This window comes from Raphanus sativus, chromosome 9 (genome assembly GCF_000801105.2).
Source record: "Raphanus sativus cultivar WK10039 chromosome 9, ASM80110v3, whole genome shotgun sequence".
In the NCBI taxonomy this organism is placed as follows: domain Eukaryota; kingdom Viridiplantae; phylum Streptophyta; class Magnoliopsida; order Brassicales; family Brassicaceae; genus Raphanus; species Raphanus sativus.
In genome coordinates, this window is record NC_079519.1 from 13,503,927 (window position 1) to 13,517,088 (window position 13,162).

Here is a 13,162-nt window from a genome sequence, read left to right on the forward strand (position 1 = left end):
GAATGCAGACTCGTCAAAAAGAACATGGCGACTGATGTAGACTCGGCCTGTTGGAGGGTAGAGATATTGATAGCCCTTATACTTTTCGTTTTAGCCAAGAAAAACACACACCAGAGATTTAGGATCCAGTTTGTTCTTCATATAAGGTCTCAGATACGGGAAGCATTTGCAGCCAAATGTTCTTAAAGAAGTGTAGACAGGAGGCTTCCCATGTAGAGCTTCATATGGACTGTTTCCGTTTGGCAGAGCTGAGGAAGGTATCAAATAGCTCAAGAACACTGGTGTGAAGAAAGCCTCAACCCACAACTGTTGTGGAACTTTGCTGTGATACATCATCGTGAGGCCTAACTCCGTGATGTGTCTATGTTTGCGCTCAGCCAAACCATTTTGCTGAGGCGTATGAGGACAAGAGAGGAGCTGCTGGATGCCGTGACTAGCAAGATGACTCAGAAACTCTGTACTGATATACTCCCCTCCACCATCACACTGAAACTTCTGTATCTTTGTTTGAAACTGATTCTCGACAAGAGATTGAAAACGAACAAAGACAGAGAAGAAATCTGCTTTAGTCTTGAGAGGATAGAACCAGGAGAAGCGAGTATGATTGTCAAAAAAGATAACGTAGTATTGAATCCTTGTGATGATACAACTGGACTAGGTCCCCACAAATCTGAAGGTATCCTCTCTAGAGGTTTTGAAGCAACAAAATCAGAAGAAATAAAAGGAAGTCTGCAACTTTTGCCTAACTGGCACGCATCACACAGCTTCTCCAGACCAGAGCTATGCATGATGATCGCCTTATTCTTGGATAGTTGTTGAATAATGTCTCTGTTTGAGTGTCCAAGCCGATGATGCCAGACTGCTTCACTGACTGCTTGCTGTCTTGTGGAATAAAAGGCTTGAAAATGAGCATCCTTCAACACGTAAAGGTTTTTATGCCTTCTTCCTTGAGTTATCACCTGCTTTGTCTCCTTGTCCTTACCAAGCACAGAGGTATCATCAAACGTAATCTCACAAGAGAAGTCTGTGGTAAGCTTAGAGACAGATAAAAGAGATTTTGTAATAGCAGGACATACTAAGACATCCTCTAAAGGCAGTGTACCTTGAGGAGTTTGCAGAGCGATAGACCCAATGTGAGTAATGGGAAGGTAGTCGCCATTACCCACTATAACCTGATCATCACCGAGATACGGTTCAGAGGACTGAAGATGAGACAGGTTGCTTGTGATATGAGCCGAAGCAGCTGATTCAGGGTACCATTCATGACCAGAGTACTGTTATTGATCTGAAAGCTCATTGTTGTCAAGGCATTGTGAACGTTCTCATGAACTTGAAACGCTTTATCGAATCTGCTGTGACACTTTGCTGCAGAGTGACCAAACTTCCCACATATCTGACAAGTGACCTTCGAGTTGGAGTTGCCTGAGAACTGTTGTTGAAAACCGCGGCCGCTAGTTGAGTAGGAACCAGAACCTCTTCCTCTGTAACCCCCACGACCAGAGTAGTAACCTCTGCCTCTGTTGGAGTAGCCTCTACCAGCATGGAAGGCTAGATGAGGAGTTACTTCACTCGCAGCAGCTTGTTTTTTACTCTAAAGTTTGTCATCGAAAGTTACAAGCTTGATGACCGCATCTTCGAAACTCAAGTCAGGTAGAGAATCCATAGAATGCTCTATGACAGTGGAAATAGACTCATATTATTTGCCTAGGCCACTTAAAGCGCCATAGATCATCTCATGTTCAGTAACTGGAAAGCCTATGGAGTCTAACTGATTCATATTCTTTGCCTAGACCACTTAACGCTCTTGACATCTCCTAGATACTCGGTCATTGTCTTTTGGTTTTTAGCCATACCTTGGAGCTTACGCTGGAGATCGAGCTTACGGGTAGCAGAGATTCTGTTGTACTTCTTTCCCAGACTGAACCAAACCTCCTGAGCAGATTGCAACCCATAAATAGAACGGAGAGCGTCTTCTGTAAGACAACCGAACAACCAGGCCATCACGAGTTGATCTCGACGGATCCATTTGACAAACTCTGGGTTGGCCTCCTCGTTTGTGACTTCTCCGTTTGTGACCGTAACAGTAGGAGACGGACGAGGCGAGCTGCCATTGATGAAGCCAAGAAGAGATTGGCTAGAGAGAAACGACTCAAACTGAGTCTTCCAAAAAAGATAGTTTGTAGAAGAAAGTTTGAGAGTGACACATTGAGAAATGCTTAGAGAAGGAGCTGATAAGGGATCCGAGGTATCGGCCATATCTCTAATACCATGTGAAATCTAGAGAGGTTTTGTGCGAAGATGCAAACTTTATTCTTATTCAGCTTATCTTAAAGGTTCATTACAACGTCATTCTCTATTTATACAAGGATCTCATCTTAACCTAAAGTAGAGTGTCATCATCATGTCAGCAGATGATTGGAGACTGAATAAGACAGTCAAATCTATTGAATATTAGAAGACTATGAGCTGTCTTTGTCGCACTCGCAGCAGCTGCTTCGTTGAAGGTTGTTGCAGAAACGACAGAGGAACTGCTACTGGGCTTCACGTTGGGCTCTAGTATCTTTGTGTTTGGCTTTACATTGGGCTTCAGTATTTCTGTAACCGGCCCACTGCTTGCTATATGTTTCTCCAAAATCAAAATATCGCATGTAGCTATAAATGTTGATAACAGAAGAGTAAGAATTTTGTTCACGCAAACTTTGACACAAGAAGATATGAGAATGAGTCTTTAGTATTTAATCATACACCTGGTATAGATGCTTGAAGAAAATGCTGACGTAAATAAATTGGTGGATTCTCTTTGTAGTAAGAAAAGATATTTATTAAGAAGATTTACAGAAGACACGAATTAGGAAGAGATAGATGCAAATAATCATGGATTAAGGTATGACTGTTGGTGCAGAGCTGGAGAGCCAAAGATTCATCATTCGCCAATTCTGAACAATTTGCCTCATTGCAGTCGGCAAAATACTTTCCATTAATCCTTCTGGTTTCGTTACTCAATGCCACATAACATGTTGTTGCTGCGCCCTAACCCCCATGACAAAAAAAAAACTTGGGGAGTTAATATGATATAAATTTTTTTAATATATTTACATGTGATAATAGGGTTAGTTTTTTTTATTACACATGTGAGACGTAGTGCCATTTTTAAATACAAGTCTGCATGAATATTGATGATGACGACAAAACTTTTATTTGGGATTTAAAATAAATATTTATTGTCTGCCCGAAAAAACCAATATGAGGTTGTTGGGCCTATGAATTGTACTTCCTCTTCCTTTGTCTCAAAATAATCTATGTTTTAGGAAATAAAAAATGTTTCTAAAAATATATGTTTACATTTTCAATATATAATAATAATAAATTGTAAAATTCAAGGCATTAATATGTTTTTGAATTTTAATGGGTAAAAAAATATGGACACAGAAAACATATTATAATCAAGAGTTTACGTTTTTAATATATTTGAAAGCTCTAAAACAAACATTATTTAAAAAAGGAAAAAATAATATTTAGAGGAAACAAAATGAACGAATACACATATATACCTGGCTTACAGACTTTAGCAGCTTCGAAGCTATCAAAAACAGTGAATCTGCATCAACGCACATCATGATTTTATTTTCTTTTATTTTTCCTTACCAGTTTTTGGATTCCTTTTCCATTGCTATATATATGGTACGATTTAATTTCACCTGTCAAAAGACCCTTGTGTGCTCTGATAATTCCTGTTTTAACAATCCCAGGATGGACTACATTTATCGTTACGTTTGCATTTATATCCTGTAAGCATATTTAGTGAAATTTTCCAATTATTATGTATATAAACAAAAATAATAATAAAAAGTTGTAATTAGTACTTTTCAAATATAGTTTGCCTAAATATGTTTCAAAACGCACCTTTAATCGCCTGCTCAACGCTTTGGCATGTAAAATTGTTGCCAGCTTTGACTGAGCATATGCCTTCGTACCATTATACCTTTTGGTTACGCAACACAAGTTAGTATACCAAACAAAAACTTTATGGTCTTTATCATATGATTAGTTTCAATATACCGTAGGTAGTTTTAAGTATTAAAAATAGAAATGATCGTGTGAATTACTTAATGGGGTGTAGTAATTTAGGGAAGGAGAAACAATCAGGCTTGACCCAACTATGAATCACTGAAGTAAGGTTAATGATTCGTCCTTCTATTCCACTCTTCTTAGCCGTCTCTATCATTTTTTCTATCAGCATCTCTGTTAATAAGTAATGTCCTGAAAAAAATATACTTCCCATTATTAAATTCTTCTTCACTCTGTCATCTGTGTAATGATTCAAGAAAATCACCTAAAAAGTTTGTAGCAAATGTCAGTTCAATCTTTTCTTCTGAGAATTCAAGATTTGGAGAGAAAACCCCTGCATTGTTTCTGCAATAAAAAGATTATATATATATATATATAGTTTCCTTTCCTAAAGTCTCATTGTACATATGAATGTGGATGAGAAAACAAAATGATGGTACAATCCAACTTCAGTAGCTCTACTAGAGTTATATGTGCATGGTTCATGAGGTGTTGGAGTGAATCTTACGTACATGATAATGTTGAGGGGAAGATCTTGTGAAAGAAACTGAGAGCAGAATCTGGCAACTGAAGACAGAGAGCTGAGATCAATCTCCAATAATACGATATCAGCTTCTGGGTTCTCTATCACTATTTTCTCCTTCACCATTTCTGCTTTCTTCATATCTCTTACTGCCATCACTACTCTCACCCCTCTTTTTGCTAATACTCTCGCTGTTTCCGCACCGATCCCAGATGTTCCTCCTGTGAAATAGTGAAGTGATCATTTAAGAAAAAGTTTAAATTATTTTTCTTTTGAATTTTTTTATGAAAAATCATTACAATAAACCATTTAATTTCTTCTCAGTTTTTCTTATTTCATGTTAAGAAAATAGAGTGTATCATACTCAAATTATATTGGGTATAACCTAATTTTTTATCTTACACTGGATTAATTATCAAGAAGTTAGTAGGGTGGAATTAGTTATCTACAATTCATTTCTCGAAAAGCAACCTTCTTGTTTGTTTTTTGCAAGTAAATAAAGAGTATTTGCCCCCAAAACAAAAAGTAAAGAGACACCACTTTAAAACTTATTCATTGACTCTTATCGTATAAAATTTCAGCCGACAAATTAGGGAACGTAAAAGATGGCATAAAGTACGTTTTGGGCAGGCTGATCGCTAAAGAAAATTAAATAAAGTAATGTTTTGCAACGATGAGACATGTTTCAAAGATAAAAGTCAAAAGGCAAATCAATTGTGCTTTTGGAAATATGCTGTAACCAACCATAGCTATGTTTCAAATTTCAGTGGAGACAAAATCCATATTATGTCGCCGGCATACACAAAACACATCATAGAATAATATTATACAACTCGTGGTTTTGGGATGAAATTTTCTTTCCAAGTACTAGAATGAAATTGTATGTATAGCATATCTGATTAGCAAAATAACAACAAAAATTTCATAGACGATAAAAGAAATAATAGTTGTGTGCGTACGAGAAGGTCATGATAAAAAAAGGTTATGATAAAAAACAATGGTAAAATATCCTCTCTTTTTTAGCAACTGGTAAAATATGCTTTAGAAGTTCTTTCTTGGCGAGTACATCGGAATTTTGTTATACAGAATATTGGTTCTTGTGTTTCGGTCTGGCAACAAAACTTGGTTCTTTTATTTTCTTTTTTATACAGGATATTGAGACCTCTCTTGCGTGAAAAAGAGATACATGAGATTCTACTCCGCAAAAATGTATAAAGATATTAAGCATCTCAAAATATTTCATCCATTTAAAGTGTAAAGAAGACAAACCAGTGATTATGGCGGTGAGATGGGAGTAAGGGAAAACGCAATGTTGTGTAACTTGTTCTGCTGTAGATCGTGAGCCAAACCCATTTGGCCCTGCAATACCTGCTAAGTATCTTAGTGTTCCCTTCATCAGAGAGAGATATAAAGAGAGAGAATTGGTGGAGAATATTGTGTAGCTGAACTTCAATAGAATTGATCACTCTTATAAAGGAGGGACATGCACACACGTATCTACATGTACACCTGTGTGTTTGTCGTCATATGTAAACGAAAACTGAATTAAAGTGAGAAATTACTTGATTGCTCGATGGTAACACTTCACACGAGTACTTGTCCATGTATCTTTTACTTTTGAAAATCAATCTTTTTACTTTTACAGACTGTGTTTGATAGAAACAAAACATTTGGTATTTTGTATTTTTGGAATAACTTTATGAAATGAATGAGTTGTATAAGAGTTGAGATCGAATAACTGATTCTTAAGTATAATTTAATTTAACAACCCAAATGTTTATTAATGAGCAAAATATTTATTATTGAAGTAGTGATGTTAGTGAGTACATGGAAGCTATGTCTAGATTGAAAATGGAGGGCTAACTGTTACAAGAATTAGAAGAAACGATAAAACAACATAATATCTTTTCAAGAAATATAAGTAGATTAATTCTTTTTAGAGAAAATTACTAGAATGTTATGAAAAAGTTAGTTTATTACTAAACTATTATAAATTTTTTTAAAATGACTAGACTATTATACATGTCTATAGTAAATTACAATTAAAGCTTTTAGTTAGTTTTTTTTTTAAATTGAGATTATTTTTAAACATCAAATCCACATCATTAACTAATTATCTACATCATTAACTAAAAAATTATTAAAAATTTTACATTAATAATTAACAACTTTCTTTTTCATTTGTTTTTTAATTATTTTCTGAAATCTGAACATATCTCGTTCTTGAGACGAGAGAGAGAAAGAGGAAACAGTGAGAATAAAGAAGAGATGGAGATGGTCGAGAGACGAGAAGATGCGACGGCATGTCAAAACCACTATCCTTTCTCACACCCTTGATTGAACCTCTTTAAACATCAAAGTAGGTAAACATATCTGATAGAGATGTGTTGGAGAAGACATGGGAAGAGGCTCGTCGATCCCGTCGCACTCCCTTCGATTCCGTCACAGTCTTTCACCACCACCACGGTCACTTCTCTATTTGTCTGTCTATCTATCTGTTTTGAATCTGTTTTTTTTTTGTTCATGGGCAGATCTGCTGATTGTGAGCAGAGGAGACAATATATGGTGGTATGTAGGACTGGAATTAATTACATACGTGAATCTGTTTATATACATGTGAAGAAACATAATTCACCCATGGAGAAACGGATTCAGCAGAGACGATACAAAGAAGTTCAATAAAACTTGGAGACATGGAGGAGTTATCACCGGAATGGTGCAGAAAATCTGTATATTAGGTTTTCTATGTAAGAAACATAATTCACCCATGTATTTTGTATTTGACTTATGTTATGTTTATATAAATCAGCTGTGTCGTTTAGATAACTCAGCTGTATCGTTTATATAACTCAGTCATACCTCAAACATACCCTAAAATCAGAAAACGTTTATATAACTCAGCCATGTTGTTTAGATAACTCAGATACCACAAACATACCCTAAAATCAGAAAATGTTTATATAACCCAGCCATGTCGTTTAGATAACTCAGCCGTATCGTGTATATAACTCAGTCATACCTTAAACATACCCTAAATCGGAAAATTGAATTCAAGTACTTTACAAAGTTATATTGAAGATCATCTTTTCAATATCAAGTGAATTTAAATCAACTGAATGTGTATAGTTTCTTAAATTTTCAAGATGAGACTTTAACTTGATCATGAGATATTTGTTCTCTTACAATCACTGATACAATTCTTACTTACTAGACTCTAACTTTAATCCTTTCTTATATCTAAACCTTAAATCATAAACTATACAATCATAAAGTTATAAAAGTTATAAAGTTTATCTTTAAACATTAAATTTGATATTTTTATTATTTAAAATTTAAGGTTTAGGTTTATAGTTTAGGGTTTAGGGTTTAGGAGTTAAACTCAAATTTTAATCATTTAAAAAAAAATCTTTAATTTTTAAATTTCATTTAAAATTTTTATTTAGATACGTAACAACATTCTTTAAATTTATGCAATTTTTAAAACAAATTAAAATGAACTAAAATTACAATATTTATTGTTTTTTCATGACCATTGATTGATTTTAATCTAAGGGTTCAGAGTTATTTTTTTGCCTATCGTCACCATTTTCTCTCATTGGTTAATCTTTCTTTTACAAGGATCACAATTGATGGTCATTGATTAAATGAAATCCAAAGGCCAAAAATCATTCTCTCATTTTCTTACAATTGAAGGGACATACACTTCATCTCTCTCTCTCTTTAACTCTTTCTTCTTCTGAAAAACGACAAATCTGGTGAGAAAGGGAGTAGCAGGATGTCGGATCACCATACATGACACTGGAGGAGAGAAATCTTCTTCTTTAACCGACCACGATCAAAGACGACAACCACAGCGATAAATCTGTCTCAGATTTTTTATTATTTAAATCTATGTTGTTTATTGTCTCTTGATTCCTAATCTATATAGTCATCTTTTTAGTTTCTCTTTTGGTTTCTATATTAAATTTAAATTTGGATGATGAATCTTGAGCCTGCTAAAAGTTTTTTTGGTCGAATTGCTTATAACAAAGCCATATTGCAACCATAACTCAGTATTTGATTATAACAAAGCTGTATTGTAACCATAACTCAGTCATAACGTATGCATAACTCAACCGTAATTTGATTATAACTCAGTCGTAACGTATGCATAACTCAGCCATAAAGTATGCATAACTCAACCGTGATGTTCCTATTACTCAGCCGTCAAGTGTAATTTGTTTCGACACGTTTCATATTCTGGGCGGGAAAAAAATATTTTGGGCGGGAAAAAAGTCCTTCCTTTAACCTGAGCACAAAATTAAAACTTTAATATCTTCTTAGATTTGAACCTCAAACCATAAACTATAGAATTATAAATTTATAAAGTTTATCTTTGAATACAATATTAAAACTTTAATATTTTAAAAAATTTGAACCTGAAACCCTAAACTATAGAACTATAAAATTATAAAAATTATAAACTTAGTCGTAACGTATACATAACTCAGCCGTAAAGTATGCATAACTCAACCGCAAATTATGCATAACTCAGCCGTAATGCATTTGAATGGTATAAGGAAGTCGTAACGTTTCTATAACTCAGCTGTCGTGTGTAATTTGTTTCGCGACGTTTCGTATTCTGGGCGGGGAAAAAATATTTTGGGCGGGGAAAAATATTTTGGACGGGAAAAAATCATTCCTTTAACTCTGAGCACAATATTAAATATTTAATATCTTCTTAGATTTGAATCTCAAACCCTAAACTATAGAATTATAAAGTTATAAAAATTATAAGGTTTATCTTTAAACACAATATTAAAACTTTAATCTTCTCTTAAATTTGAACCTCAAACCCTAAACTATAGAACTATAAAATTATAAAAATTATAAACTCCGTCGTAACATTTGCATAACTCAGCCGTAATGTATGCATAATTCAACTATAAAATATGCATAACTTAGCCGTAATGTATCTGAATGGTATAAGCCAGCCGAAACGTTCCTATAACTCAGCCATCGAGTGTAGTTTTGTTTCGCGATGTTCGTATTTTGGTTGAGGAAAAAATATTTTGGGCAGGAACAAAATCATTCCTTAATTTTTTTTACTTCTTCATCTCTCTCTTTGAGTCTTTCTTCTTCTTGAAGACGAGGAACAGAACAACATGAAAGACCCGGCCGACCTTTCCAGGGCATGCTCCTAGCTTCTAGGGACATTTATCCAAAGCTCCGAGTCTTTCTCCGCCGCCAAGCATGAATCCAATGAAAGAGGAAGCAACAGGATGTCGGTCCGCCATACATGACATTGGAGGAGATTTAAAAGAATTTTCAAATTTTAATTATATATTTTTTGACCCAATTGCAGAAACAATAATTACCAGATACTTTAGATCTTAGAAAAAATGAAGAATAAGATGAAGAAGATAGATAAAGAAGATGAAGAATAACATAAACCCTTATTTTACTGTTGTAACATTGGTGATGACATGGCAAATCCGAGTAGATGACATGGCTGCTGACATGGAAAAATGGGTTACTCAGCCGTCAAACGAATATATAACTCCACCACGATAATTCAGCCATCATGTAAAATATAAACCAGCCGCAATGTGAGTACTATTCTAGTAATTAAACTTTTTTAATAAATCATCCGTAACTAGGATGAAAAACCATAAATCAGCCGTATCGTCAAATAAATCAGCCGTAACGTAAGTACTATTCTAGTAATTAATCTCTCACTAATAAGCCAGCCGTAACTAAACTGAGTTTAGTGTTAATCCAACCAATTACGGCTGATTAAATATAACTCAGCCGTAACATTCTCCCAAAACTCAGCCGCATATTTAATAACTCAGCTAGTCGATGTTTGTTAACTCAGCCGGAGATACTTAACTCAGCTGTGTCTTAACTACAACTCAGCCGATTTTTTCAGAAATCACATCGCCGATGTATAACTCAGCCGTAACGCGTGTACTTAACTTAGCCGTTATCGCATAAATCAGTCTGATTTCTGTAAATCAGCTGCAATAAGCGGCTGAATTATCTACGTAACTCAGCCGTATTTCCTTTATTCAGCCGCGTTCTTTAATTCAGCCGCAACATAACACTAACTCAGCCGTAACGACGCATGTTGCGCTTTACAGCTGACTTAATAAAAACACGGAAGCGAATTCCTACGTGGCGCGGGTTTTTGGCTTATGTGGCACTAAAAAGTAATGGCATTATTGTAAATACGTTTTTTCTTATAACGTGAAAAAGGGCACGCTTGGGATTTAAAAAAACCAGTAATAAAAAAAAGATTTGTATGGTTCTAGTCATTTCTTATAAAATATGTATTAGTTGAGTAAACTTCCCTTCTTTTTAATGCTTTTACAAGTTTCATCTGAAATCAATTCAACAAGTTCAAGACAAACATTGATTCAATGATCTCTAGTTCAAAGACTCGTACAAATCATTTTGAACTCCTCAAACTCTTAAACACTTAATTATTTTTCCTATACTTACAAGCATTCACCAAAACCTTCTTTCGCTAAAGCTCTCTCAAATGTGTTAACAACACATACGATGCTAACATCCCTCTTTATACTAAAGAAAAACCTAAAGATAAAGATCTATAAATCTAAAACTTTTCTTATCTTTTCTTTAAGAATCAAGCCATAATGTTATTTTGTGAAAAGGAAAATTCTGATTTTTTTAAGCTGCTTAAGAATCTGATCCAGGAGCTTTTGAAATATTATGTAGGCTCTTGTGTGAATGTAGCAATCTTACTCTCCAAGTCTTCAGTATGTGCATCACCCAAAAAGTTAGGCAATAATACATTTTTGATGTCAATCAAAGATGTAAGAGATCCTAGTGCTAACTGCTTAAGCTAGTGCAAAAGCATTTCCAGAAAGTGAGTACTTGTTGAGCTTGCAAAGAAGATAATCTTCAGGGACTCCATTCGCTTTGATCGCAGAAACCATATCCTCAGATGGTCCATAGGATGCTCATGTGGAAGAGACCATGATAAGGTGCCTGCCACACAAGTGTAAAATACAAAGGCTTCAGCTCAAAAAAAATTTAGATTGAGGACGAATAGCAGACATGTTGGCGTAGTATTGATATGGACGGTGTTAATCAGCCAACGTTCTGGGTCGAGCAGCATCTACGTTATCCTCACCTACAGCCTGAGCATTGGCTGCAGTGGTATCAGCATCAGCAGCTTATTGATTAGCTGCTTCAAGATCAGAGATTACAGCGCCCCTGATTGTCCAACCTCTGACATGCTGAATTATGCATATGACCCTCCTGGTCATGAATGTCTCCATTCTCATCATATTTAAGAACTAGAGTCGCAACCATGTCTACTCACTGATGAGTGTCAATCGAAGTCTGTTTAGTAGTGTCAATCGTTGAGTGTGCGCTGTTGTCGATCGATGTCGTGCATATCTCTTGGCGGATTGAGCGTTCCAAACGGACATGATTTGAGAATGCAGTGTTTTTTCCTTGTTGCTTCTGGTATTGTTGGACATGAACTTGAAGACAATAAATTGTCTTTATTAGAAAATCTTAAAAGAAGGAGAACCTAGACTAAATCAAACAAATTGAGTTTAGTAGCGAATCCAATGCTCCCCAGCAACGGCACAAAATTGATATCACTCAAATTATCATAAGGAGTGACTTTACTCTCTCAAATAAGAATTTCAGTTATAGTAGTTAGGGATCAAATTCACAGGGAGTGTGGGCACATAATAAACTCATGACGGTCGTGGTTAAGCTCAGCTAGCAGTTTTAAAGCAGTAAAAAAGTAAAGTAGGGTTAATAAAGTGGTTGTTCGGTTGGTTGATTGAGGTTGTAAAAAATATAAGAAAAGAGCTAGATCTAGGGTTTAAGGCAATCAGGATTACAGAAATATAGAATGCTTAGGTATGCAAATGTATTTGAAAGATTTACTCTGATTTGCCGCCATTGCGGTGACTCTGATCACCATCGGACTAGGTATAGAATTTCGTCTAGGTTTTTGTTTTAAGTTTACTCACATAAAATTTCTTGTATTTCACGTACATACATATTAGCACCATAAGCAACATGGGGATATGACTCTTACTCGTAGAGCCTCTAGATTTAGAATGCGTGATCTATAAGTCTAAGAGGGCAGTCGACTCTTTCCAAGCAACAATCAACAGCGTAGAAATCCAAGTATTGAACGCCACTACTCATCAAGTGTGGAACAATACCACTTTCGAGGAGTCAGAGAATGTCAGATTGCTCATACTTGAGGCTAATAAAAATGGGATCTTACGAGATGAAGAAGCTTGTGCGTGCAACAAAACAAGCCAATTGATATATGTACAAGGGGGCTGTAATCCCTGATGCTGATGTTGTTGCTGTGAATTCTAGGGCGACAGAGGGAACTTAAAGACTACAACAATCCTGAAGAGTTATATGCTAATAAGTCTGCAATTCTTCTATTTACACTCCAGAAGACTGGCTTTGAGCTGAACCCTGCATATATCTCTGTTATGGGTCATCATCGCTTTTATGGTATTCCTCATGAAGATCCCATTGACCACCTCGAATCATTCAAAGATCTAGCATAAACCATTAAGTGCA

General features: G+C 35.3%; 1 protein-coding gene across 1 annotated transcript; it reads right to left on the reverse strand.

Moving 5' to 3' along the window:
* Positions 1–2,713: 2,713 nt before the first annotated feature.
* Positions 2,714–6,062, reverse strand: LOC108837040 (short-chain dehydrogenase TIC 32 A, chloroplastic). Its single transcript, XM_018610115.2, has 8 exons — positions 5,861–6,062; positions 4,581–4,812; positions 4,334–4,413; positions 4,107–4,260; positions 3,904–3,982; positions 3,699–3,786; positions 3,552–3,598; positions 2,714–3,030 (listed from the first exon to the last, which is right to left on the reverse strand). The coding sequence occupies exons 1-8, from the start codon at positions 5,985–5,987 to the stop codon at positions 2,833–2,835; spliced, it is 1,005 nt and encodes a 334-aa protein (XP_018465617.2). The 5' UTR covers positions 5,988–6,062; the 3' UTR covers positions 2,714–2,832.
* Positions 6,063–13,162: the final 7,100 nt, after the last annotated feature.